The 25,832-nt window shown below is 33.9% G+C and overlaps 6 protein-coding genes across 6 annotated transcripts; all 6 read right to left on the reverse strand.

Moving 5' to 3' along the window:
• Positions 1–872: 872 nt before the first annotated feature.
• On the reverse strand, positions 873–5,986 carry LOC126677295 (auxilin-like protein 1). Its single transcript, XM_050371843.2, has 8 exons — positions 5,404–5,986; positions 2,341–5,014; positions 2,194–2,266; positions 1,957–2,039; positions 1,799–1,864; positions 1,622–1,711; positions 1,315–1,491; positions 873–1,009 (listed from the first exon to the last, which is right to left on the reverse strand). Exons 1-8 carry the CDS (start codon positions 5,793–5,795, stop codon positions 974–976), a joined length of 3,591 nt encoding a protein of 1,196 aa, XP_050227800.1. The 5' UTR covers positions 5,796–5,986; the 3' UTR covers positions 873–973.
• Positions 5,987–7,859: 1,873 nt separating this feature from the next.
• Positions 7,860–8,476, reverse strand: LOC126676238 (uncharacterized). Its single transcript, XM_050370398.2, has one exon. It carries the CDS (start codon positions 8,401–8,403, stop codon positions 8,056–8,058), a length of 348 nt encoding a protein of 115 aa, XP_050226355.2. The 5' UTR covers positions 8,404–8,476; the 3' UTR covers positions 7,860–8,055.
• Positions 8,477–10,231: 1,755 nt separating this feature from the next.
• LOC130015440 (uncharacterized) lies at positions 10,232–10,961 on the reverse strand. Its single transcript, XM_056105582.1, has one exon. The coding sequence runs from the start codon at positions 10,866–10,868 to the stop codon at positions 10,461–10,463; it is 408 nt and encodes a 135-aa protein (XP_055961557.1). The 5' UTR covers positions 10,869–10,961; the 3' UTR covers positions 10,232–10,460.
• Positions 10,962–14,034: 3,073 nt separating this feature from the next.
• LOC130015424 (uncharacterized) lies at positions 14,035–14,430 on the reverse strand. Its single transcript, XM_056105534.1, has one exon. The coding sequence runs from the start codon at positions 14,428–14,430 to the stop codon at positions 14,035–14,037; it is 396 nt and encodes a 131-aa protein (XP_055961509.1).
• A 5,014-nt stretch (positions 14,431–19,444) lies between these two features.
• On the reverse strand, positions 19,445–20,129 carry LOC126676237 (uncharacterized). The gene has a single exon (XM_050370397.2). It carries the CDS (start codon positions 20,009–20,011, stop codon positions 19,655–19,657), a length of 357 nt encoding a protein of 118 aa, XP_050226354.2. The 5' UTR covers positions 20,012–20,129; the 3' UTR covers positions 19,445–19,654.
• A 1,263-nt stretch (positions 20,130–21,392) lies between these two features.
• LOC126678565 (serine/threonine-protein phosphatase 7 long form homolog) lies at positions 21,393–24,365 on the reverse strand. The gene is made up of 6 exons (XM_050373460.2): positions 24,203–24,365; positions 23,369–24,123; positions 23,193–23,292; positions 22,721–23,116; positions 22,257–22,646; positions 21,393–22,165 (listed from the first exon to the last, which is right to left on the reverse strand). The coding sequence occupies exons 1-6, from the start codon at positions 24,299–24,301 to the stop codon at positions 21,497–21,499; spliced, it is 2,409 nt and encodes an 802-aa protein (XP_050229417.2). The 5' UTR covers positions 24,302–24,365; the 3' UTR covers positions 21,393–21,496.
• Positions 24,366–25,832: the final 1,467 nt, after the last annotated feature.

The raw sequence follows: 25,832 nt of genomic DNA on the forward strand, positions 1-25,832 counted from the left end.
ATATATAATTTGATAAACTTTTATATAGTATACTAGTAATTATTGTAATTATCTAATGATTATTATTAATTTTGTGTCATCTGTTGGTAACCATTTAGCAACTATTTAGTAAGCTTTTGGTTACCATTTATAAATTCATTTTATTTTTTAAAATTGCCAATTTTTAATAATAGTAATATTGGTAAACTTTTAGGTAAACTATTAGAATATTTGAATTTTGGGTTATTTAAGTTTTATTGGTCAATAAAATGTGTTTTTATTGTTAGTGGATTATGTATTTGGTGGATTAATGTTGTCCAGCCAGTTTTGTATTTTGTAATAGCAACTTTTTTTATTAGAAATTGGTGGCTTTATGCAACTTTTATTTCATAAACAAATAGTTCTATGTTGAAGATAATTAGTAGGAAACTGTTAGTAAATTGTTAGTAAACTAACCAATATTTTAGTAAATTAATTATACTTCTAGATTTGGAGTAAACAATCATGAAATAAACAACAAAAAGCAACAGGAGTAGAACCAAAAGGGGGGAATTTACAAATTTTAATAACAACTTGATTGCAATAATAACAAATTAGTCAGAACCATTAAATAATCTCCATCATCAGCAAAAACTTTAAACGAGAAAGCAAATTTAGAATTGAGAATCAAATGCAAAAATCAGTAAAAATGTCCAACTTAACACCGAGCAAACATCTTATTAATTAAACTAATAATGCAACAACTAATAAACAAGACTTTTCCAACTTAGAAAATATATATTCTTGAGCAGCAGGTCTTACTTTTTGGGCAAAGAATAATGGAAAAATCAAAGTGAGGTCATAAGAAATGTCATAAACAGAAAGACAAAACTGAAGGGAACAATAACGAAAAATTTAATATAACAAGTAATCTCATAAGATATATTTACCAGCAAAATGTATTTACAAAATGGATGATTTAATAGTTATAGATCAATCAAACATGAACTCCGGCCTATCGCTCCTCAGAGTTAAACTTGTTCCAAGCTTCCTGTAAATCAACCACCAATCCAATAATACAATAAGTTAAAGTAACAATAAGTTGGATTATGTTTGATGTCAAAATTCAAGGAGATAACAGTAATCTTGACATTTATATGCAAAACTATCTGGAGATGCTTTTACAGGTTCACAACTAGGTCTCATTTAGTTATTTAAATCAACGGTAAGAGTTGAGTAAGTAGAGAATTCAGTTGGGTTGAGTTCTAGCATTTAGATTCTAAAACACACTCATCACATTTATATGAAAAGTACTCATAACTTGAGCTGAATGGAAAAAGTATGGCAGTAACGCACCTTCAGAAAATCAAACACCTTCTCACAGATGTATTTCTGCCGAATAGTTGCACCACGTTGTTGTAATTTATCGGGATGGACACAAAGAGTGGCTTTCCTGTATGCTTTCTTTGCAGCAGTTGGAGTTATAACTTCAGTAAGTGGAATTGGCTGCCAACCACTATCAGGCCCAAGTATCTGCCAACAAAAGAATGTTTTGAGTAATGAGATTGAGGATCAACAAAATGAAGACAAAAGATGCTAAAACTTGATCATTTGTTTTTAACTAAACCTAAAACATTAGAATTGATCAACTGCAACAACATACATATTGCAAAGTCGAGAGCAATGCACGCAGGTTCCCCTCTTTCCCATTGGACCACCTCTTAACATCAGCATCCAGGGTTTCTGCTAATCTCTGCAAACAAAATTTGACTCATGACAGTAAGTGAATTGCGTTAATGACAGTTGTGGAGTTTGAGAAATTTCATAGCATATTACTTACGCTTCTCTCCGCTTGTTCTCTTTGAGCAAGATGATCTCGCATGTTTTTCTCTGCTAAGGCGTTTGCCTGAAATAATTGAAAGTTAGAGTTCACTTTCTTGACGCTAAGACAGAATGTAAACCATTCTTTGACCTTGCAATGAGGATAGAGATTCATACCGCACGTTCAGCTGTTCTTCGATGTCTCTCTAATCTAGCTTTACACCTCTGAACTGATTCACCTTCAACTTCTTCAAATCTTTCTGCAAGTTATAAGCCTTCTTGTGTGAAATAGATGGTTTAGCACTTAGCAGGAACAAGTAAAACACATACCAACACTTGTACAATGTACAAAATATTTCAGATAAAATGTGCATCCCACAAATACACACCCCTGATTTTTTATAGAGCACTCACCGTTAGAAAATGAATATTGATATCCGGAACCATTAAATGAGCTTGCACCTTTAGATAGAAGATCTTGTTGATCCTGCAGTAATAATCTATTAGAAAACTGTTGAAGATTGCTTGCTTCAGAAAAACATCAATTACGACTATACTCACAGAGGATGAGGAGCCTGGTTTTGTTCCGCCAGTCCCAGTTGAAGTGGAGAATTTATCTGAGATTGATCTTTCTATTCGTTCTCTTGCCTCAAAAGTAGCCGTTTCAGCCATTGCTTTTTCAAAAGCACGCTCTCGTGCCTCAGCAGTTGCTCTCTCTACTGCAGCACGCTCTGCCCCGAGCCTGGCCTCCACAGGTACCTTGTCAGATAAGGTTTTTTCTCTAGCATCGGCACAGGCCTTCTCTAATCTTTCACGAGCCTCATTAAGTGCTCTTTGTCGAGCTTCAGACGTTGCTTTTTCAACAGCAGCCCTTTCTGCTCTCTCACGAGCTTCAGCACTAGCACTTTCACGAGTTTCAAGTGTTGCTCTATCAACAGCCATCCTATCCTTCTCCCTTTCCCTTTCTCTCTCCCATTCTTCTTCCATCCTTCTAAGACGTTCTTTTTCTTGCTCTCTTTCTCTCTTCAATCTCTCAGCTTCCTTATCTTCTGATGAAGAGGCCCCATTCTTCAATTTCCTTTCAGTACTCTGACTTGCATTAACTTGCTGGCCTATTCTTGAGCTGCTTCCTTTTACTTCCAGTATTGTTGGTTGTGCTGCTTCAGTTTTTCTTCCAGTTTCAACTGATTCTCTCACCAGTCTGGCTGGTGCGAAATCATCCCTGTTGTTATCCTGGTATAAAGGTTGCTGGCCTATTCTTGAACTGCTTTCTTTTACTTCCAGTATAGTTGGTTGAGCTGCTTCAGTTTTCCTTCCAGTTTCAACTGATTCTCTCACTACTCTGGTTGGCATGAAATCGCCCTTGTTGTTATCCTGGTATAAAGGAACTTGAGTCTGCTCAATAGTTTTTTTCCTCCCATTTCGTTCGTTGCCAAATTTCTTCCCTTGATTTCCAATATCCGAGTCCACTTGCATGCTACTCTTAAATTTCTCAATGGTCTTCATTTCAGTGCTAGTTATATCTTCCATTTGGAGTTGGCTTCTTTCCTGTTTGTTGGGTTGTACAATGCCAGGTGCTGCTTCGTTTCTAATTTTTTTTAGTTCAGTTAATTTCACATCTGTTGCTTCCTCTTTTTCAATGTTCCTCTCATGTTTTCCTTGTAATTGAGTTGACTGGTGATTCTTATCTTCAGCCAGATTGTGTGCCTGATTGAATTCACTATGATCAGCTCCAATCTTGTTCAGTCCCTCTTCCTTCCCGCTCTCACCAACGTCGTCATAGAGTTTCTGTATCTCTTCCCACTTACATTCAGTTTGGGACGCTTCCCTGATCTTTTCTGGATTATGATCTTCTTTTCCTGCTGTGTCACTTCCATTTACTTCATGGCTCCCTCTTGAAGTCGAGCAGTGTACCTCCATCTCAACTTTTTGTTTGTTTGCCGCTTCTGATCTACCACTGAATTTGTCCCGCTTAAAAGCCTCTATGGACACCTCAGATATCTTTTCAGTTTCTTCCAGTTGATGATCTGCTCTAACAGCTTTTACTTTCTTGGCATTTCCTTGGAGCCGCTGCAATGCTTCAAGATTTGCTTTTTCCGACCTCTTCTCATGCTCAGAAAAGCTTGAATTAGAGATTAAAATGTTCTCATTGCTATCCTGGCCAAAGCATTTCCTGGACTTATCTGTTACCAGTTCAAAAAATTCAGTAGCTTCTTTCCATTCACCAGAACCTTGGGATGAAAAGCATTCCCTTCCACGACTCTCCTCTGCAGATAATTTGGCCACTTTTGGATGTGTTTTCCCTTCCATTGAATTTAACATTAGCTGACTTATATTTCTGATGTTTTGTTTCTCCTCCGAAACACAAAATTTCATTCCATTCTTTTCTCTTTCACAAATGACCTGCCCCCCGTCATCCTTTTTGCTACCATATCCATGTTTAGATATTTTTTCTTCCTTGACTTTTCTGTCAGTCTTTGTACCCAATTTTGTTTGGCCACAACCCTCTCTCTTTCTCTCCATGGATTCTTTTGCACTTTTCAGCTTTGCCTGAGCTTTCTGCATTGCTTCTTTCATAGCAGCAGCAGAGACTCCGGCAGAAGAACTAGCATCTATCTCCACATCAAAGTAAGGAGGAGAAGATTCACCACCAATCTCTTCTGAAGCAATAGCTTCAAAGGTTGGACTTGTTTTACCACAGTCTCCCTTTTTCTCATCTAATGCAGGCGGCGGTCTGGAGGGTGGCGGCAAATGGGAGGGCCAAGTTCTGAGGCTGACATCTGAAATCGTCACAAATGTTTCACCAGGAAGAGAATTATTTCTGACAAATTCCTTGGAAGTTCTAACGTCATTTCTGAAATTGAGTCCATCTGTACTACCATTGGCGGGGTGTGACATGACTTTCCTGAGAAGCCTCCCCTTCAACATATCCCCGCTATAGGTAATATTAAGATCATCCTCATTGCTTTCCTGCAAACTCCAGTACTCATAATCTGCTTTTGGCAAGGAATTAGTTTTATCAACCGAGCAAGTATGTCCAGAAACATTGTGGTGCTGAGTTACATGTACAACCCCATTTGACGAATCTTCGCTAATTCTTCCACCATATTGGTTATATGATATGTTAAATTCCACACTATCATCAACAGACTCATGTGAATCTCTATTTGAAAAGCACCGGTCCTTCATAGAATGATCCAACTCTTCGGATAGACTATCTACCCCTGCTGGAGTCCTGAGTAAGGAGACATATATAGCATTTTCTACCATCAAATTCGTTACTCACGGATAAATTTAAATATGTAGAATACACAGACTCTTTACAAAAAAATTACAATTCCCACATGCATCAGATTGGTCCAAATTGCAGCCAACGCTGAATTAAAAAAATTACATGAATTAATGACATAGTTCTGCACGAATACATCAGCCAACAGCCTTAAGACTTAACAAGCCAAAATTGCATACATAATCACATCATCTTTTTCAAATTTTCATTCAAAGAGTCAACACAATATATCTTAGATTATGAGTTTATACATAACTATTAAAATTAAAAAAGTATCTCCATATTTTAATTTCACTTTAAACACAAGCAAGACAACTAAAAACAAAGAGCATTACCATGCCTCATCATCATCAGAGGAATCAGCACGACCGTTGGATTGCTCCATCATCATCATCATCACCATCTCCTCATAAGAAACTGCAAAATCATGCCCATTGAATCCTCCAAACACCTCACTGTAGTCAAAACCAGAGCCGCGCACATCAAATAAATACTCAACCGGCTCATCTCCTATCAACGGAAGATCAAGCACAGGAATCGAGGAGGCGCGTGACGAATGAAACCCGCCAAAAATCTCACTGTAGTCTTCAACTCGAGGCGCCAGTGTTGGTGCGCCTGACCTGGGAGGCCCACCGAAGACGTCATCGTAAATGGACTTGGTTGAGCTGCCATTGCAGGTCTTCTTGGAAAAGATGTTTGGCTGGCGAGAATGTGGAAGATTTTCCATGGAAATGAAGGAAAAGGAAGAGACACTGAGAGATGAAGATTAGGGTTCGGTTGTAAGGAGTGAGAGAGTGTGGTCTGTTTTGTGTGCTTTCTTTTTTTCTCTTTTTGGCAGGCAGAGTTTCAAACAGAGAAAAGCAAAAGGGAAAAGGAATTAAAGAATTAAAGAAAATTAAATAGGGATTAAAAAAGAACAATTCTAATCAAAATTTAAAAAAAAAAAAAAAAACTTATTTTGGCTAACTCGTTTTTTTATAAAAAAAGAAAAATATCAAATTCTTTATAAAGGTAATAATAAACTTTGAGGAGGTTTATTTAAGTACCCAACTAAATGACCCATAAAAAGAAATAAAGTAGAGGTTAATGGTGTATCAAAGATTAGTTGTTGGATGAACTATGAAGTTGAAGAGTATTATGTGTACTTGTGTTGATTATGTAGTCCATGTCTACAACGTGTATAGCATTTAAACATGAATTAGGAAGGTTTTGATGGTGACTGCACTGGATTATAGTACAAATGAATTTTTAATTTAATTATCAAAAAAAATTAATTTTTAGGGTAGAGATGAAAACGAAAAATAAAAAAAAAAGTACAAATGAATTTTTTCCTACGTGAGGGTATAAACAAAAAAATATTATAAGGTAGGTTTTTTTTAAGTAATTAGGCCTATTTTGAGGGATTATTGCCAAAATAGAAAAACTGAGGGAAATACAATAGAAGGGGGACCATTTAGGGGAATTGTGTAAATTGCTCTATAATTTCCTCTACTAAGCTTAATGAAAAGACTAGGTTGGGCTAGGCCTAAGCGGGCTGGATATTGAACAACTCTGTATTAGAGCGAGCAGCTGTAACCTGTGCTTCATGTATATTGAGTTTATTTGATCTACTGTAAATTTTAACAACACTTCTATAGAAAATTAAAAATGTAATTTCTACTATTGAAGATGCCCATAGTTATTATATTCTTAATGTTGATGTACAATTTTGAGTATATTCACTAAGGGTGGATTTGGATTTGGATTTGAAAATTCAAATCCATGTATCCAAACACACTCTAAAAAAATTACATTTTTAATTTTCTATACTATATTTATTGAATTTTCTAAATCCAAATCCAAATCCATCCTTAGTGAATATACTCTCAAAATTGTACATCAATATTAAGAATATAATAATTATGGGCATCTTCAATAGTAGAAGCCAAAATATTATAAATTTTACACTAAAGTTTCACGACAATAGTATTTTTATCTCCAATAGTTGACTCTATTCTTTACAGTAAAAAAATATCCTCAACATATTTCTATCCAATAAATTACGTAAATATTTTACAATTAGATTCATGAATTATTTAATACTTATAATATATATTTATTTATAGTAAAATATATTATTTATTTCAATAATATATTCTTAAATATACAAAATTATACTATATTTATTAAAAAAATATAAAAAATTTATAAATAATAAAGACATTAAAATATACTCTATTTATAGACTATTGAATTAATTAATACAAATCTATTTTTTAATGTTACATATTTAAATTTTTTGACTAAATTTGGCATGCTTATTTGGACTATTTTGTAATAAAAACTAATAAATATTTAATAATAGAATTTATTATAAAATAAGAAAGCTAAAGTAAAATAAAATTATTCTATTATTATCTCTAATGGTATTCTATTTCGAAAACACACTATTATAGAGTGACTTTATATATAGAATAAAAAAATAAAATACACTATAATAGAATTGTACATAAAGTACTATGGGAAAAAAGATTTTTACACTAAAATGGTAAAATGAGGAACTATTGAAGATGACCTAATCAAACTTTATTTAATAGGTTTAATGGATGATAAACTGTAGCAATTTTGCAGCAGTTTCATTATAAGTTTAATACGGTTTTAATGCTGTTTAAGTAGTTTTTTTAATGATTTCAAAAGTTTTCATTTATAAAAAAAAATGATTTCAAGTTTTTTTCTAAGTAAAAAATTATTTTAACTTAGCAGTTGTTTAAGACTCAAAAACTAACAGTGCGTCACCTAATAAAATGCTAAATTGGTCGAATAGAAATATTCCAGGTTCTCAATAAATCTCTAAATTTTGTTACACATTATATTTTAAAAAAAAACTGTCCAACCCTCGCATACAATTAGCTAGAATGGAATAAAATTTCAATATTTTCACATTAAAATTAAAATTATAAAAATGAAACGAATAACAATTAACAAGAGACGAGTAATTAAATGTTCTCTCATTTGTAGAAGATGACAGGCGCATTAGAATTGACATTCCATGTCCCACCTTCCCTCATATACTGCAAGTATCTTGCCAATTCGGGTTTCGCCGTAGTTTTCTTCTTCCGACGAGTATCAAAGAGAGTAAAGAGCGGATGAGTAGCAATCTTGCTGAGCTTCTTAGGAGCAGGCTTCACTTTAATATCATGCGGGAAGGCTAATTTAGCAGTTAAATCATATGATCGAGCAGGCAGTGTTTTAGACCTCTTCAAGTTTTCATCTAAAAGACTGATGGCCGCAGATTCATCAGCTACTAATCTTGTGTACCCACGACGGCTAGTCCTTGTGCTCAGTGCTCTCAACATGCTTAAAGCTTTGAAACTGTATAAACTTATATCTTCAGATAATTAGTAAGAGAAATTAAGGAGTAGTGTGAGGCTGAATAAGGATTATGGCAAAAGAGAAGAATTTATATATTAAGCATTTCAACGAATTGGTCATATTTGGGTTGCTATATATTTTATTTTATTTTATTATCGTTACTATAATTTTATTAGTGATAAGTTGTCTCATCTCTTTGGCATGAAATTAGGAGGAAGCTAAATTGGGCGTTCTGTTGCCTTGTGGTACAACTCTAACTGCCCAAAAATAATTCTTTTATTCAGATTTAGTGGCCATGTGAAAAATGAGCTAAATGGAGCACGTGAGTATGGATGAGTGGAAACCGAACCATACCAAAAAAATCGAACTGAATTGAACCGAATTAAAATTTATTGTTTCGTTCGGTTGTTCAGTCAAATGGTCTACTTCGGTGGGTAATTCGGAAAAACTTAGAGTTTGGTTAACGATTCGGTTATGAGGTTTGTAAAACCGAAATAACCAGAAAAATTGAACTTTTCAAAATTAAGAAGGATTTTTATTGACTTTGTATCATAATTTCGAAGCTTACTTATTATTTTACCTAAAGTTTTAAGGTTTTTATTTGATTTTGTATATAAGTCCAATCTTTAAAATTCGAAGATCAAATTATAGCTTCAAAAAGAGGCATTATGTACAATATTGTCTGGTCTTGTCTCTTAACTTCCCAAGTTAGATTTTTCTTATGCACTTTTCAAAATTAAAAAGGAATTCTTTTACTTTGTATCTAAATTCCGGAGCTTATTTATTAGTTTACCTAAAATTTTAAGTTTTTATTTGATTTTGTATATAAGTCAAAATTTTAAAATTCGAAGATCAAATTATGACTTCAAAGAGGATCATCATATTATGTCAATATTATTTGGTCTTGTCTCTCACCTTCTCGAGTTAGATTTTTTTTTGAATTATATAATGTCCTTTCAGTTATATAGTTTGCCACATTTTTTTTAAATGGATAAAATATTTAAGATACTTATCTCTAATTGATCTAAATAATGTTATAATATTAATTTTCATTAAGATAATTGGAAAATTGAAACATGTTATCAAAAGAGACATTAAATAAAAAGAATATAATTATTAGTATTTATGAACCCTAAAGAAGAAATATAATTACAACCTTATATATAAGCTAAAAGGAATGGTATTACAATGTTTAGAAAATTAGCTTAAAGAAGGGAAATGGGATGACAATAATACTATATTAATTTTAATTTTAAAATGAAACATCTCATAAAAGAAGAATAGATTATCAGATTTATTTTATAGGTCAATAATTTATATTACTAGCTAATCAACGAACTGCAAGTAAAAAATTAAAAAAGAAATCATACATATAACAGCTTATTTCAGGAAAATTGTCCATAGAATTTATTCAAAAAGTTTAAATAATTTACCACTTTTTGTAAAAATGTTTTTAAATTGCATTAATTAATGAGGGTAAAAGAAAAAAAGTATTGTGAAAAATATTCTATAAATAATTTTTTTTAAATAAAATGGGACACCTAATATGCATAGACAATAAACTTGCACAACTATCTATGAATTACATATCAGTTTCTACCAATCCAGCAACAACCACAAGTGAAATAGTTTGTAAAAAATGACAATTTTTAGCAACTACATTCAAGAAAAAAAGATAAAAGATGAGTTAACAAAAAATTATTAATAATAAACTTCTTTAGTATTTTTAATATTTAGATATCAAGTTTATAAAATTAATTTATTTTATGAGAATAAATAATAATTTCAGTTTAATATCAAAGATACTAATAATTAATTCAAGGAAAAATGATATTCCAAATTCTCAATAGTATTCTGAATAATGTATTTTAAAGAATTCACGTGCAACCCTTACATATAGTTAGAATTGCAAAAGATTCACAAAATTTTCACATTCTCTTGAGGAAGAAATAAAAACATAAATAAATTTAATTTCAACCATTATGGTATAATTGAAGAAAAATAAATTGAATAATAAGATCAGACTACAAAAATTGCTTTCTCATTTGTAGAAGATGACGGGCATATTAGAATTGACGTCCCACGTCCCACCTTCCCTCATATACTGCAAGTATCTTGCCAATTCCGGCTTGGCCGTAGTTTTGTTCTTCCGACGAGTATCAAAGAGAGCAAAGAGCGGGTGAGCAGCAATCTTGCTGAGCTTCTTAGGAGCAGGCTTCACTTTAATATGATGTGGAGAGGCTAGTTTAGCAGATAAATCAAATGATCGAGCGGGCAATGTTTTAGACCTCTTCAAGTTACCATCTAAAAGACTAATGGCTGCACATTCATCAGCCACTAATCGCTGGTGTCCTCGACGGCGGTCGGTAGTGGAGGATACAAAAGACTCATCAGCTACTAATCTTTGGTAGCCACGACGGCCTGTTCTTGTGCTCAATGCTCTCAACATGGTTTATGCTTTGATGCGAATAAGATCAAACTGTGTAAACTTATAGCTTCAGAATTAGTAAGAGGATAAGTAGTGAGGCTGAAGGATTGTGGCAAACGAGAAGAGTTTAAATATAAAGCGTTTCAACAAGTTGGTCTTATTTGGTTTGCTTTAATTTTATTTTAATGAAAAAAAGAGGAACCTAAGTTGGACTTTTTATTGACCTGTAGTACAACTCCAACTACCACAAAAATAATACTTTTATTCAGAATTTAGTGGTCATATGGAAAATGAGCTAAATAGAGCAAGTGAGCATACGCAGAGACAAAAATGAAAGTTCTTGCAATATTCCTTTTTTGACCACTTCACAATTTCAAATTACAACCATTCAATTTCAATTACACTCCAAATATCAAAATTCACATATTTTAATTTCAATTACACCTTCGAACATCAAATTGATCTTTTTTTAATATTTCAAATTTTAATAAATAGCTCTAAATGTTATAATTAAAACAAAAATACCATATTCCCTAAAATTTCAAAATTAATAATAATTTTTTATTAAACATAAATCAATTAAATATATTATTATATAATTTTAAAATAATAATTTTAAAATATCAAATTAATTTTTTTAAAAAAAAAATTAAAAACTGCATGTCTTCCTCGAGACGAACCCTTGTCGTGTTCGTCACAAAAAATACGAACATATTTTAATTTATAACCCAAACGGTCTGATAAAAGCACCCACTGTTTTTCGGAGGCCGCCCGCCACCGCCGAGAAAACTCTGTTCATCTTCTCCGTTTTATTCTTCAATCAGAAAAAAGCGGATATTTTCTTCTTCGGAAGATGGGCGACGAAGAGGAGCCGGGAAAAAAATTAAGAAAAATTTGAAAAGAAAATTGCCGGAAAAAAATGATATATTAAAAACTTTATTTAATTAATAATGTTTATTTATATTAAATAAAAAATTATTATTAAGTTTTAATTTTTTTGAAATGAATTTTTTTTGTTCTAAAGATAACACTAAACACTATTTAAAATATATGTTCAAACATAAAATATTGATTTGAACATTTTTCAAGTGAAAAAGGTTAATTCAATGTTTGAGGGTACAATTAAAACTAAAAGGTCGTAATTTAGATAAAATTGATGGTTTTGCAACGTGAGGGTGTAATCGAATTACGGATAAAAAGTGAGGATTTTTGAAGGGGATCGGATTCGCCTTAATTATTTTATATAGTACAAATTATGTAATTAATAGCTGGTAATTAATTCATATAGTAATATTCATAGATGTCTATTACTCGACGGGGTATATTTTACAAGTGACTGAATTGTATAATTTTTTTTGATAATCTGGGAAAGGGGGAGCGCTTGTGGAAGGAATCGAACCCACGACCTAGCAGTTTGCTGCTTAGCGCTTATATCATTTGAGCTATAACTCATTGGTGAATTGTATAATTAATTATGATGAATATCACTTCGAAACAGTTGTAAATAGTAACAGTCTAATTAATCATTCCAAAATTCCCTACATTTTCAAAAAAATGTATATATTAACTACTAAACTTCACTATATTTTCAAAAACAAATTGAAATTCTCACAGAAACATTTACATAAATGAGAAATGAAACAAGAGAATTGACTGCTAATGAACATAAAACTTTTACCATTCTACCATATATCCTGAAAATGTTACCAATATAAGAATGAGAATATATAATTTTTTTTAATTCAAACAAGTTAATCATTGGTGATGCATCCAGGCCTTCCGCTGATGGCCTGGATTAAAATTAACACAAATGGAGCTGCTTTCGGAGCTCTTGGAAGAGCTGGTACATGCCACGTTTTTATGAATAGTCGGAGTTTTTTCCTTCTTTATTTTTCTATCCCTATTGTTTTTTGTTTTGCTTATGAAGTACTAGAGCTAGCTGCAATACATTTTTACAGTCAATGGACCTTCAACCTTGGACTTATGGCTGGAGGAAATGTTGTATTGCAGTGGAAAGCAGCTTGGCATCAGTGCTAATTGCAACTGGACTCGATCATTATGTTAGTACATATATATTTATAGGGAGGAGAACATTTGAGCCGATGTTTTATCAAAGAAAGCTTTTAGATTATTCATCTACTAGCTGTTGGTGCAGTTTTGTGCCTAGTTTTTTGGTTTCAGCTATTGCCTTTTATGGCAACCGAAAAGTTTATTATCGTATTTGTAGTTGACGTTCTTTTTCATTAATAGAAACATAAATACTTACACCTACATTTTGGTTGAATATTTAATTCGTATGTGTAAATGGCGAATGACACTCAAAGTAACTAGTACTCCCTCCGTCCCGTTTAAAAAGTCCCATATTCTATTTTGGGATGTCCCATTTAAAAAGTCCCATTACTATTTTTAGAATACTTTTCCATTGAATACCCCATTTTACCCTTATTTTAGTTATTTTAAAAGAGTTTTATGGAAAATTCCATTATCATTAATAGGGGCAAAACATGAAAAAACATGAAAAGACAAGAATGATTAATGTTTTCTTAATCTGTGTGTAAAGTTGAATGGGACTTCTAAAGTGGGACGGAGGGAGTAGAAGTTATCTTAAAAAAGTCTTTAAAAAAGTATCTATCAATGACAAAAGCGACAAGACAAATTTAAAAAACAATACAAATAAAAAGATTTTTTTGCAGAAAGACATTTGAAATTAAAATGGATAAGATTTGCAATATTTTCACCTTCGATTGAGAAAGAAATCAGAAACATGAATTTAATATCTATGATTATGGTATACATGAAGAAAAATAAAATAAATATTAAAAGACTATAAAAAATGGGCTGAATACATAGTTTGACCCCTGAACTTGTACACTTTTACCCATCTAACCACTAAACATAACGTCTCTTCTATCGAACCTCTGAACTTGTCAAATAATCCGATTTGACCCCTGAACTTGATAAAAACGTAAACATCGAACCTCTCCGTACACAATTTCTTCTAGAATGTTTCAAGTGACAGGTGGCACGGAGGGGTTCAATATTTACGTATTTATCAAGTTTAGGGGTTAAATCGGATTATTTAACAAGTTCAGAGGTTCGATAGGTGAGACGTTAAGTTTAGAGGTTAGATGGGTAAAAGGGTAAAAGTTCAGGGGTCAAACTATGTATTAAGCCATAAAAAATGCTCTCATTTGTAGAAGATGACGGGCATATTTGAATTAGCATTCCACGTCCCACCTTCCCTCATATATTGCAAGTATCTAGTCAATTCCGGATTGGCCGTAGTTTTCTTCTTCCGGCGAGAATCAAAGAGAGTAAAGAGCGGGTGAGCAGCAATCTTGGTAAGCTTCTTAGAAGCAGGTTTCACTTTAATATCGTTTACTTTAGCACATCGCGGCAGTTTTGCAGGCAGTGTCGTAGACCTCTTTAAGTTTCCATGTAAAAGACTAGTGGCTGCACGTTCATCAGTTACTAATCTTTGGCATCCTCGACGGATATCGGTAGTCGAGGATACCAAAGATTCGTCAGCAACTAATCTTTGGTAGCCACGACGGCTTGTTCTTGTGCTCAATGCTCTCAACATACTTTAAGCTTTGAAAATGTATAAACTTGTAGCTTCAAAATTAGTAAGAGAAATTAAGGAGAATTGTGAGGCTGAATAAGGATTATGGCAAATTATAAGATTTTATATATGAAGTTTTTCAACAAGTTGGTCTTACTTGGTTCGCTGCAATTTGATTAGAATATTTAAGATGGATCTTTTATTGACTTGTAGTACAACTTCAACTATCGGAAAAATTGATTTTTTATTCAAATTTTAGTGCTCGTGTAGAAATTGAGCTAAATAGAACATGTGAGTATACGTAGAGACAAAAATGAAAGTTCTTGAAATGTTCCTTCTTTATGCAAACTGTATAAATATGATTTCGCATCATCACACGCATCACCTAAATGATTTTTATTCTTTTTTTTTATCATGCTATTTTTTGTTGGACAGTTGAATATAATTAATTTATTAATTATTTTGAGGCTTGATCTATTCTTCAGCGATACCCTTATTAATTTATCTTAGTTCATGTAAATTTTAAATTTTATAATATATTCATTATGTTTTTTTTTTATGAATTTGTAACAACCGTAATTCATTCACATAAATTGTATAATAAATAAATAAACATTATGTTTTTATGACAACTGCAATTAATTTATATATAAATTATACTCTCATTATCCCAAAATTATTGTTCATTTTTCTCTTTTGTATTCTAGATGTACTTGCTAAAATCACAATTTTTAAGATTAACTTTTTTATACTACTCTTAGTTAAAGTACACCATCTATTGTCAACTTTTCAAAGAAGTGAACTAATCATACTACTATTTAATAGGCCTAATCACCAAAATAACCTTCCACTTCTTATGTAACATCCCACATTAGCGAAGATGGTTTGAGTAGTTTATAAAGTTTAGATTCAACTGGTAAATTAACTTGGGTTAATAATTTTAGACCAATGGATTAAATCTGAAAGTTAATATGAGTCAGTTGAATCCATGCTCTTACATTTGGTATCAGAGCCGACCCATGTGCTTTGTGGTAGAGGTGTGCAAAACCGAACCGAACCGAAATAACCAACAAACTAACTAATTCAGTTTGGTTTGAAAATTTATAACTTTTTATTATTCCGGTTCGGATCGGTTTTTAAAAACACCAAAAATCGGTTCGGTTTGAACCGAATACACACTCTTACTTTGTGGTATGTCGGGCGTGAAGAAAAAGGAGGCGTTGATGAACCACAACACTCAAGTGCGGTCTGAGACTAGACTTGAGCTGAGTCGCTATGAGGACATCGCAGAATTAAAGATGAGTGAATGTAACATCCCATATTAAAAGTGTGAGGATGGTTTAAGTAGTTTATAATATTTGGGATTCAACTATTAAATTTATTTGGGTTAACTATTTTGGGCAGTGGATTAGACATAAAAGTTAATTTGGGCTAGTTGAATTTGAGCTGTTACATTTGAGCTCATTTTCAATTTCATCTCGACACTGTAATTTTGTGCAATTTATCCAAATTTGCACCTTTAATTTTCTATTCCAACCTGATTCTTTTTTCACTTGATATGATTTTTTTATAATTAGGGAATGGAAACGTTTGTAGAAAGATATGACTCCACGATCTAACAGTTTGCTGTCCAAGGCTTATAACATTTGAATTATACATTATACAAGCTCGGCAAAATAATCTATAATTTGGAATAAGTACAACTGCTATGAAAAAAACTATAATATAGTTTTTTTTATGAATGATTTATAATATAGTTATAATCAAATAAGGAGCCGATCCAAAAACTGTTCAAAAGTTATTATGTTATTATGATTTGGATTTTTTTTTTTTGATTTATTCATGTCATTATTCAATTGAAAAGTTATCAGAAATATTATTATTTTCATAAATTATAACACTACAACCTGGAGTATTTAGATCCATTACAATTCGATAATTTGTTTAAAACAATGGTTACCTTGAGACGATGAAAAAGGAAGAAAAAATCTACTGAAACCCTTACAAAAATGAGACATAAAACAAGAGAATTTACTCCTAGTAAACATAACAACTTTTTCTATTATATCATATATTATGGAAATTTTATCAGATAGTTAAAATATATAATGTAGAAGCATAAATAAAATATTACATGATGGAAAAAATATAACATATACGTCTTGGTTGGATATCTACTCACATAGCCAAATGGCAACTGACATTCAAGATATTTGCTTGAAATTTCTTTAGAAGAATTCTGTGGATAATATTGAAAAAATCTAAAAAAAAAAGCTGATTGGGAGAAAAAGAAAAAGAAAATAAAAAAATAATTATTTAGTGGAACGAGACTCCCTCTAAAAAATTATTGAAAAAGATATCGGTCATGACGTAAAATGTAATAGTAAAAAGAAGTTCAACCTCTATATAAACTTATTAGAATGAGAGAAAGACGTACGTATATAGAAGTAAAATGGATAACCGTTGTAACATTTATACATTCAATCACGGAAGAAATGATAATATATATGTAATTCTAGGGTTTTTGATATTTGGGTGCCTCATAGGCACCCAAATTTCTATTGTTGTGCCTCTTTCAGAATTAATTCCAAAACACCACTAATTTTGACCCAAATTAGAAGAAACCTGTGGATAATATTGAAAAAATCTAAAAAAAAAAGCTGATTGGGTGAAAAAGAAAAAAAAAGAAAAAAAAATTATTTAGTGGAACAAGACTCCCTCTAAAAAATTATTGAAAAAGATATCAGTCATGACGTAAAATGTAATAATAAAAAGAAGTTCAACCTCTATATAAACTTATTAGAATGAGATAAAAAGAAGTTCAACCTCTATATAAACTTATTAGAATGAGAGAAAGACGCACGTATATAGAAGTAAAATGGATAACAGTTGCAGCATTTTTACATTCAATCACGGAAGAAATGAAAATATATATGTAATTCTACAGATATGGTATAGATGAACAAAAATAAATCAATAATAAGAGACACTAAATACGCTCTCATTTGTAGAAGATGACAGGCGTGTTAGAACTGACATTCCATGTCCCAGCTTCCCTCATATACTGCAAGTATCTTGCCAATTCCGGATTGGCCGTAGTTTTCTTCTTCCGACGAGTATCAAAGAGAGTAAAGAGCGGGTGAGCAGCGATCTTGGTAAGCTTCTTAGGAGCAGGCTTCACTTTAATATCGTTTAATTTATCAAATGATCGAGCAGGCAATGTTTTAGACCTCGTCAAGTTTCCATCTAAAAGACTGATGGCTGCAGATTCATCAGCTACTAATCTTGTGTACCCACGACGGCTAGTCCTTGTGCTCAGTGCTCTCAACATGCTTAAAGCTTTGAAACTGTATAAACTTATATCTTCAGATAATTAGTAAGAGAAATTAAGGAGTAGTGTGAGGCTGAATAAGGATTATGGCAAATGAGAAGATTTTATATATTAAGCATTTCAACAAGTTGGTCATTATTGGGTTGCTATGTATTTTATTGTTATTATTACTATTATTATTTTATTATCGATAAGTTGTCTCATCTCTTTGGCATGAAATTATTTTATTCAGAATTTAGTTCCCATGTGGAAAATGAGCTCAATGGATCGAGCCTGTGAGTAAATGTAGAGACAAAAACGAATGTTCTTGTTGTTTATGTTATACTTATACCCCAATGATTTCAAACAATATAAATTGATAACATAGTTTGCAATTATTGGGATATAACGTAAGCAAAGGATAGGGCAGGTGTCCAGCGGTTTCATAAATTGATGATTTTAAATCACATTTTTAAAGTCATCAATTTATAATTCCCATATAAATCTTACTAAAAATTATAGAAATAAAATTTTAAAATCATCAATTTATAATATTTCATGTTTTTTTTGGTAAGTCCATCCGGTTTCTAAGGTTTCGCCCTGACTAATCCGGATTCGACCCGCATCGCGCACCTGGCATGGTGGGTGAGTCTACCAGTAGAAATTTTCTGCATTCACAAGAATTCGAAGCCGAGAACTTGCTTAAGCGATACCAAACCGCTTACCACGTATTTTTTCGTTTTTTAATGACTCAAATTTTTAAAAGTATCAATTTTAATTATGGTTACTCTTTTAAATTGGAGTAAAAGAAATCGAAAACGCTCTTACTGAGATGAAACAAATAAAAAACGCCCTTAATGTTTGGCACGCAATCTAAATAAGTTCTTAATATATTTTTAAAAAAATATTAAAAATTGTAATGTGTAATAAATTTAACGAAAAATTTGCTTTTCTAGTTATGTTTGATTTTGGATATAAAAAATTAGTTAAATTATAATGAAAGCAGCATCACACTTATCACCTAAGGGGTACTTATTCTTTTTTTTTTCCTCCATCACATGCTAATTCTTTTGACAACTAAGGGAAACATTGTTGAAAATTATTAAGTTATTATGATTTGTAACACATGTAATTAGTTCATATAAATTGAAAAATCCATAATGTATACTATTTTGTAATTGCATGAATTGTATAATTTATTAGACCTAGTCACGGAAATATTTACTTTTTCAACTTTTTTCCGTTTATGACCTCATTTTTTAATTTTTATAATTTAATCTATCTTCAGTTTCCACTTTCAATTATAGCCATTTGTTGGAGTAAAAAATGATCTAAATAAACTTTTCGTACTATTTCATTTTTGTAATTTATTATGATAAAAATATAAATTATCAAAAACATATGAAGTAATATAAACGGCATATTTAAACTTTTTTCTGCTCCAATTTAAAAAAATGACTACACATGCAAATAAAAATTGAAAAATGGACAAAAAATAAAAAATTTAAAAGGTAAGGCTACAAACGAAAAAAGTCGAAACCGTGAGATATTTTTGGGTGATTAACCAATTTATTATGATTTTGTAATGAAGTGTTAAACAAATTCCTTCTATAAGAAAAACAAAATAATTTCAATGTAATATCCAGATGATAGTAACAACTCATAAAAATTATAATACTCCAAATTCATAATATAACTCTGAGAATTATTCATCAAAAAAAATCTCTGAGAATTATTGTATATTGTATTTTTTTTGCATGGTCTTTAAATCCAAAAAATTTCATGTGCAACCCTTACATATAATTAAAATGGACAAGATTTGCAACATTTTTATATTCTATCGAGAAAGAAATTAAAAACATAAATTTAATTTCTATCATTACGGTATAGATGAAGAAAAAAAGTCAATTATAAAAGACGATTAACAACGCTTTCTCATTTGTAGAAGATGACAGGCATATTTGACTTGGCATCCCACGTCCCACCTTCCTTCATATACTGTAAGTATCTTGCCAACTCCGGCTTGGCCGTAGTTTTCTTTTTCCGGCGAGTATCAAAGAGAGCAAAGAGCGGGTGAGTAGCAATCTTGCTGAGCTTTTTAGGAGCAGGCTTCACTTTAATATCATGCGGTAAGGGTAATTTAGCAGATAAATCAAAAGATCGAGGTAATTTTGCAGGCAGTGTTTTAGACCTCTTCAAGTTCCCATCTAAAAGACTAAGGGCTGTAGATTCATCGGCTACTAATCTGTCATACCCTCGTCGGCCTTTTCTTGTGCTCAATGCTCTCAACATGTTTTATTAGTTTTGATGTGAATAATATGAAAGAAAAATGAGTGTGTAAACTTATAAATTTCTTCAGATTTGTAAGAGAATGAGTAGTGAGGATGAAGGTTTATGGCAAAAGAGAAGAGTTTATATATATATATATATATATTAGGCATTTCCACAAGTTGGTCTTATTTGGTTTGCTACGTTCTTCGATGTTCTTTTTTTATTATTATTATTGTTTTGCTGTTGTGATGTGTTGGTGTTTGGTGAGTGTATTTTGAAAAGTTGTCACGGCTTTTTGGTGTGAAAATAAGAGGAAGCTAAGTTGGATTTTTTATTGACTTGTATGTAGTACAGCTCCAACTACCGCAAAACGAATTTGTTATTCAAACTTTATTGCTCGTGCGGAAAATGAGCTAAATGGAGGATGATGTGGTATAGTGCATGGGTCGGTTTGATTTGATTTGATTTAAAATTGGCCGAAACCAAAAACTGAGATTTGCTATAATTCCAAATTGAATCGAACTGAATTTTTTTGGTTTTGGTTTCGGTTAGAAATTGAAATAATTTTTTACTTATATTTTTTCTTTTCCTATTTTAAAATTAATGAAAATATTATCTAATAATTATATATATATATATATATATATATATATATATATATATATATATATATATATATATTTAAGGAATAAAGACTAAAATAATATAAATAATGTATTTGCATTGATTTTTACTTATTCCGTTATTTCATATATTTTGATTTTCTGAAATAGCCAAAACGATATAAAAATTAAAAAACCGGAGTTCTTGAAAAAATCAAACCGGACCAAACTATATTAATCAAATAATCACATCATTATTAGAATTTTCATGGGTTTTTGATATTTGGGTGCCTCAAAGGCACCCAAAAATCCAGATCAGTGCCTCTTTCGGATTTAATTCCGAAAGAGTGCCTGGTCCCACGTGGTCCGCATTCCAGGAATGCGGACCACCACGTGTTCCGCATTCCTAGAATGCGGAACACGCTAATCAGATTTAATAATCTGATTAAAGCGTGTTCCGCATTCTAGGAATGCGGAACACGCTTCCCCAATGATTGGGGAGACAGTTTTGTCTCCCCAATCATTGGGGCAGCAATGATTGGGCACTAAAATGCCCAATCATTGCTGATTATTAATTTTTTAAAAACCCCTTTGGTTTAAATAATTATAAACTAAAAATAATATAAAATAATTTTATTTTATTTAACTAATGATTTTAACAGACGATATTAACAGACGATATTAACTAATAATTTTAACAGACGATACTGAATTTAACAAACGCTTATAAATAAACGACAAAATTTAACAGACGATATAAATATTTATTTTATTTAACTAATGATTATAACAGACACTGATAACAAAATAACAATTATAACACACGAATATAATATACATAATATAGTAAACATACAACATATACTAAAATACAAAAATCGATAAATAAAGAAAGATATGAAATCTAATCCTCATATCTACGAGTCCTCGGTCTCTGTACCCTCAAACCGTGAGTCTCTCGTCGGTGCCGCGAGCTGTCTGTGATCGAGTGAAACTGTCTGGGTACCGGAGGGCTCTCGCTGCTGTCGGAGGCGTCCTCGTCCTGAGCTGAATGCTGAACGTCTGCTGCTGGTGGTGCAGTACCGGTCTCCTCCTGTGTGGGCGGTAGAAGTCTAAAAGATGGAGGTGTGAGATCCGGTCGTGATAAAAGCTCCTCGTACGCCTCTGAACCGATCTCCGGACCGAATAACCATGACTCTGACAGTGTAAAATGTAGCTGTGATGGATCCTGGGCCTGGTGAGAAGAAGATGGCCGCGAATGTGACGTCGACGGCTGATCATCCGAAGGCATCGTGGGACGGTAACACTGATCGAAAGACGTGAACGGTTGAGCATCTGTATATGGCGCTGGACGGTAATACTGATCTGATGCAGCAAACGGCGGTGGTGTGGTCTGCTGAAACGGAGACGCCGGTGGTGTGGCCTGCCGGAACTGAGACGCCGGTGGTGTGGCCTGCTGGAACTGAGACGCCGGTGGTGTGCCCAGAGAAGTGGTATATGCTGTCTGTCCGTACGACGGCTCAAAAAACGGCATCGACGAAGGCGGGACCTGATACGATGATACCTGGGGTCCCTGAAATACAAAGTTAAAAACGCAACATTTAAAATATATATTTAACTACGAGTTAAAAAAGCAATAAATTAAATTATAAATGACATGAAACCTGTGGGAAATAGGTCTGATGCCACGGAGGCTGTGATGCTGAAGTGGAAGTGGAACCGTAGTACTGAGTCGGGCCATAGTACTCCCCCCGTCTGTTTGTAGTGGCTGTAGGATCGAAGTGGAAGTAGACCGGTGGGGGGATAGGGTCTGCCGGGCGCTCGCGAGGCGGGGCGGCTCTAGGCTGCCGTCTACGCGCTCCCCTGATGTGAGCCAGATCGATGGTCAGGGGAGGAAGAGGAGGTAGTACGTAAGCCGGAACTGCTGGCTCTGGTGGGGGCAGTGTGACGTCACGGCGCTCCTCTCCGTAAGCTAATTGAGAACTGCGTGCAGCAGTCCCAATCCTAGACGCACGCGCCTCTCTCTGAAGGGCGATCATCTCGAAAGTGTCGCGCTGTTTACATCAAAGAAACAAATTGTCAGTGTATACAATAATAAGAGAAATTTAATAATAAAATAAATACGTACACTCTGTCCGGCCGCTGCGCCCTCATGGGTAATCCAACGCCGGCTGCGGCTCCGAAACCACTCCATATACGCTGAATGGTAGTGAGGTGGACGCTGGAGCTGGTAACCCTGAACAACGTAAGCCGCTCTGTTGTTCCAAATCTGAATGTAATCTGAGAGCAGTTCATCAAAGTTGTAGTTCCCCTGATACTGGATGTTATGAAGGCGCCGATCTTGCATAGCAGGCAGGGGAATGGGCTGCTGTAAGCCGAACTGCTGCAGAACCCTATCCGGCTGGTGCCATTCCACGATGTGATAGTAGATCATTGGCACTCGGGCACGCCAAATATGTCGCCCTGTCAGGTACATCTGTGGGATGGACTGCAGAACGTCGTCGGAGTATGGCTGCCAAACGATCTGCGCACGTAAATTAAAAATTTAGTTAACATTTGTCAGGACGTTAGTTAAATTCAAAAAAAAAATTAAAACTTACATCGTCGTAACGCAGCCCGTCCAATAACAGTCTGAAGTGAGAAACTGAGTGTCTGGGAACTCGTGGTGTCCCCCGCTCCCGCTGTCTGGGACCCCCCCATCTGCACATATTATTAAATTATATTTTAAGTGTACTGAAAAACGTAAAATTAAGATAACTTCATACGAAAAATGTACCTGTCACCCAAAGGCAATCCCCCCGTGACATCAAAGTCGGCCAAACGGGGTCGCAATGGCCTAAGTCGCTCGTAAGCCCAGAGCTGTAGAATCCACACGGCGCCCCCGATGTTCTGTCTGTCCGCCGAAGCAGAGGCGCAGAGGCATAGCTCGTGGTACAAATACGCCAGAACAGCCGATCCCCAGCTAATATCGCGCAAGTGGCCTAAATCCGCCAGATGCGGAAGAATCCTCACGCCCAAGTGGCCGCTGTTCAAGTCAGGAAAGCACAGACCCTGTAAAGCAGCCCAAAGGTAACCTCGAACCGCCTGGTCAACCTGATCCTCTGTAGCACCCGCAGGCAATACCGTCCAACAACCAAACTGGGCTGACAACCAAGCACCACTGACCCACGAGGACCCCGGTTTACGGGGACGGCTGACCTCTAACTGCCTCCCTAAAAGAGGAACAGACACCGTGTTCCAATTCCGTATACGAGGTCCGGTAACTGGCGTCCCATCCACTGGGAGCCCTGTCAGGATGGCCACGTCCTGCAGCGTGATAGTACACTCGCCCTCTGGAAACCAAAACGTGTGTGTCTCTGGTCTCCACCTCTCCACAAGAGCTGTGATAAGGCACAGGTCAACTGGAAACTGGCGCATCGCGAGAAAACCAGACATGCCAGTCTGAATAATCCCATTCCTGATGCGAGAATCTAGCTCGTGAAATGGAGTAAGTCTGGCGCTCGAACGTGACCCTAAGGAAGACTCGTCGCCCTGAAAATATAAAAATTATATAAAAATTAGGACACTAAAAATTATAACCAAATTAGGACAATAAAAAACAAAATTTTACCTGGTTATCCCAAATAACCGAGGATCTGTGATCGTCCTGCATTGTCAGAACGTCTGACACCAACGGCCCAGGAGTGTAGTAGTCCCGACGTTCAGCCATAGCTGAAATAACAAATACATACAATAAGAATAATACATTAGTGAATGATATTCGTAAGAATTACTAAAAGGAGATTCATAAGAATAATACATTACTAAAGTAACATTCATTAAAACAATAACAATCATCACAAATACAATAACAGTCATCACAAATACAATAACAGTCATAACTACTTCCTGTCTATTACACGATAACAGTCATAATCTACTCATCTCGGATAGGATTGGTACAATCATCTGCATTGTGACCCCGGCGACAACATCTACTACACCAGTTAGGACTCGGATCTTCCCTGTATTCCTGATCCATCTCGTTCCTGAAGCGCTGGTTGACTGGACGCCCTCTTTTTCGACGCCATTCAGGGTTTGGAATGAAGTGGGGTTCGCCTACGCCGGACTTCTTCCAGTATGTGCCGGCACGTAACACTTTAAATGGAGTGTTCCAGCATTGAATTGCAAACTTGGTCTGGTAATGCCAATGCACAAACTCAAGAGGGTTCAGCTTCTCCTTCGCACAAACGGCCATAGCATGAGAGCAGGGCAACTTAAATTGCTGGAATTTACCGCACGTGCATTTCTTATGCTGAAGGTTTACCGTATGGGTATTTCCTCCTCTCCCATTTGAGTGGTTCTTCCTAGTTTCCACTTTGCATGTCATCGTAGAACGGTCGTACGTCTGACTTGTATGAAAACGGGCCTTCTCCCCCCTCTGCTTCAGTAGTTGGATGCATATTGGGGTGTAGTGAACGTTTGTAGCAATCAACTCCTCATACGTCTTCCAACGCGTGTCGAACATTTTAACCATCCGAGCAAAAAAGCGCCATATTAACCGGACGACCCTCGTGGTATTCTATTCCACACGGAGAACTCACAATACGGCCATCACACCATATCAACAAAGATATATTTGGACTCGTCATTTCTAATTAATAAACAGCAAATTTTAACACCGTTATATTTAAAATGCTAATCTTAAATTTATAGCGTTAACATATCAATCGTAATTACTATTACTTTATTTCTAATATTTTTTTCAAATAAAAATAAATTAAACATATCCTAATATAATTGTATGAAATTTCTAATTATACACTTCCTTATTACATGAAATTTTTAATTATATTCTAATATAATTATATTAAACATATCCTATTTTTTTTATATTATACATGCATTTCTAAGTTACAATTAAAGTCTAATATTTTGCTATATTAAAATTAATTTTATAACAATTTTACATATTATTAAATTTCTAACATTTATAAACACTAAAATTATTTAATACAATAATTAAAAAAATTACACGTACTAACCTCTTGTAGTCCTTTAAATAAATAAGTATCGAATAAAAAATATAACACTTCACGAATAGATCCGTTTAGCTCCGAAATATAATTTCTTCCAACTTTTTCCCGAAATATTTTTCAAAATATAACCTCGAAACTACTTTTTTTTCTCCCCTATACTCTTATTTTTTTTTCTTTGATTTAGTAATTTTTTTTCTTACAAATCCAACCCTCCCCCATCCC

Source organism: Mercurialis annua, linkage group LG4 (assembly GCF_937616625.2).
Source record: "Mercurialis annua linkage group LG4, ddMerAnnu1.2, whole genome shotgun sequence".
Classification (NCBI taxonomy): domain Eukaryota; kingdom Viridiplantae; phylum Streptophyta; class Magnoliopsida; order Malpighiales; family Euphorbiaceae; genus Mercurialis; species Mercurialis annua.

Coding starts and splice junctions, on each gene's coding strand:
- LOC130015440 (XM_056105582.1), bottom strand. CDS start 10,868: ATGTTGAGAGCATTGAGCACAAGAACAGGCCGTCGTGGCTACCAAAGA.
- LOC126676238 (XM_050370398.2), bottom strand. CDS start 8,403: ATGTTGAGAGCACTGAGCACAAGGACTAGCCGTCGTGGGTACACAAGA.
- LOC126678565 (XM_050373460.2), bottom strand. CDS start 24,301: ATGGCTGAACGTCGGGACTACTACACTCCTGGGCCGTTGGTGTCAGAC. Junction 22,647..22,720: donor GCGCAGCGGCCGGACAGAGT/GTACGTATTTAT, acceptor TGATGTAAACAG/CGCGACACTTTCGAGATGAT. Junction 22,166..22,256: donor ATCAGACCTATTTCCCACAG/GTTTCATGTCAT, acceptor TTTGTATTTCAG/GGACCCCAGGTATCATCGTA.
- LOC126677295 (XM_050371843.2), bottom strand. CDS start 5,795: ATGGAAAATCTTCCACATTCTCGCCAGCCAAACATCTTTTCCAAGAAG. Junction 1,865..1,956: donor GAAGAACAGCTGAACGTGCG/GTATGAATCTCT, acceptor CAATTATTTCAG/GCAAACGCCTTAGCAGAGAA. Junction 1,010..1,314: donor AGGTGTTTGATTTTCTGAAG/GTGCGTTACTGC, acceptor GTTGATTTACAG/GAAGCTTGGAACAAGTTTAA.
- LOC130015424 (XM_056105534.1), bottom strand. CDS start 14,430: ATGTTGAGAGCATTGAGCACAAGAACAAGCCGTCGTGGCTACCAAAGA.
- LOC126676237 (XM_050370397.2), bottom strand. CDS start 20,011: ATGTTGAGAGCATTGAGCACAAGAAAAGGCCGACGAGGGTATGACAGA.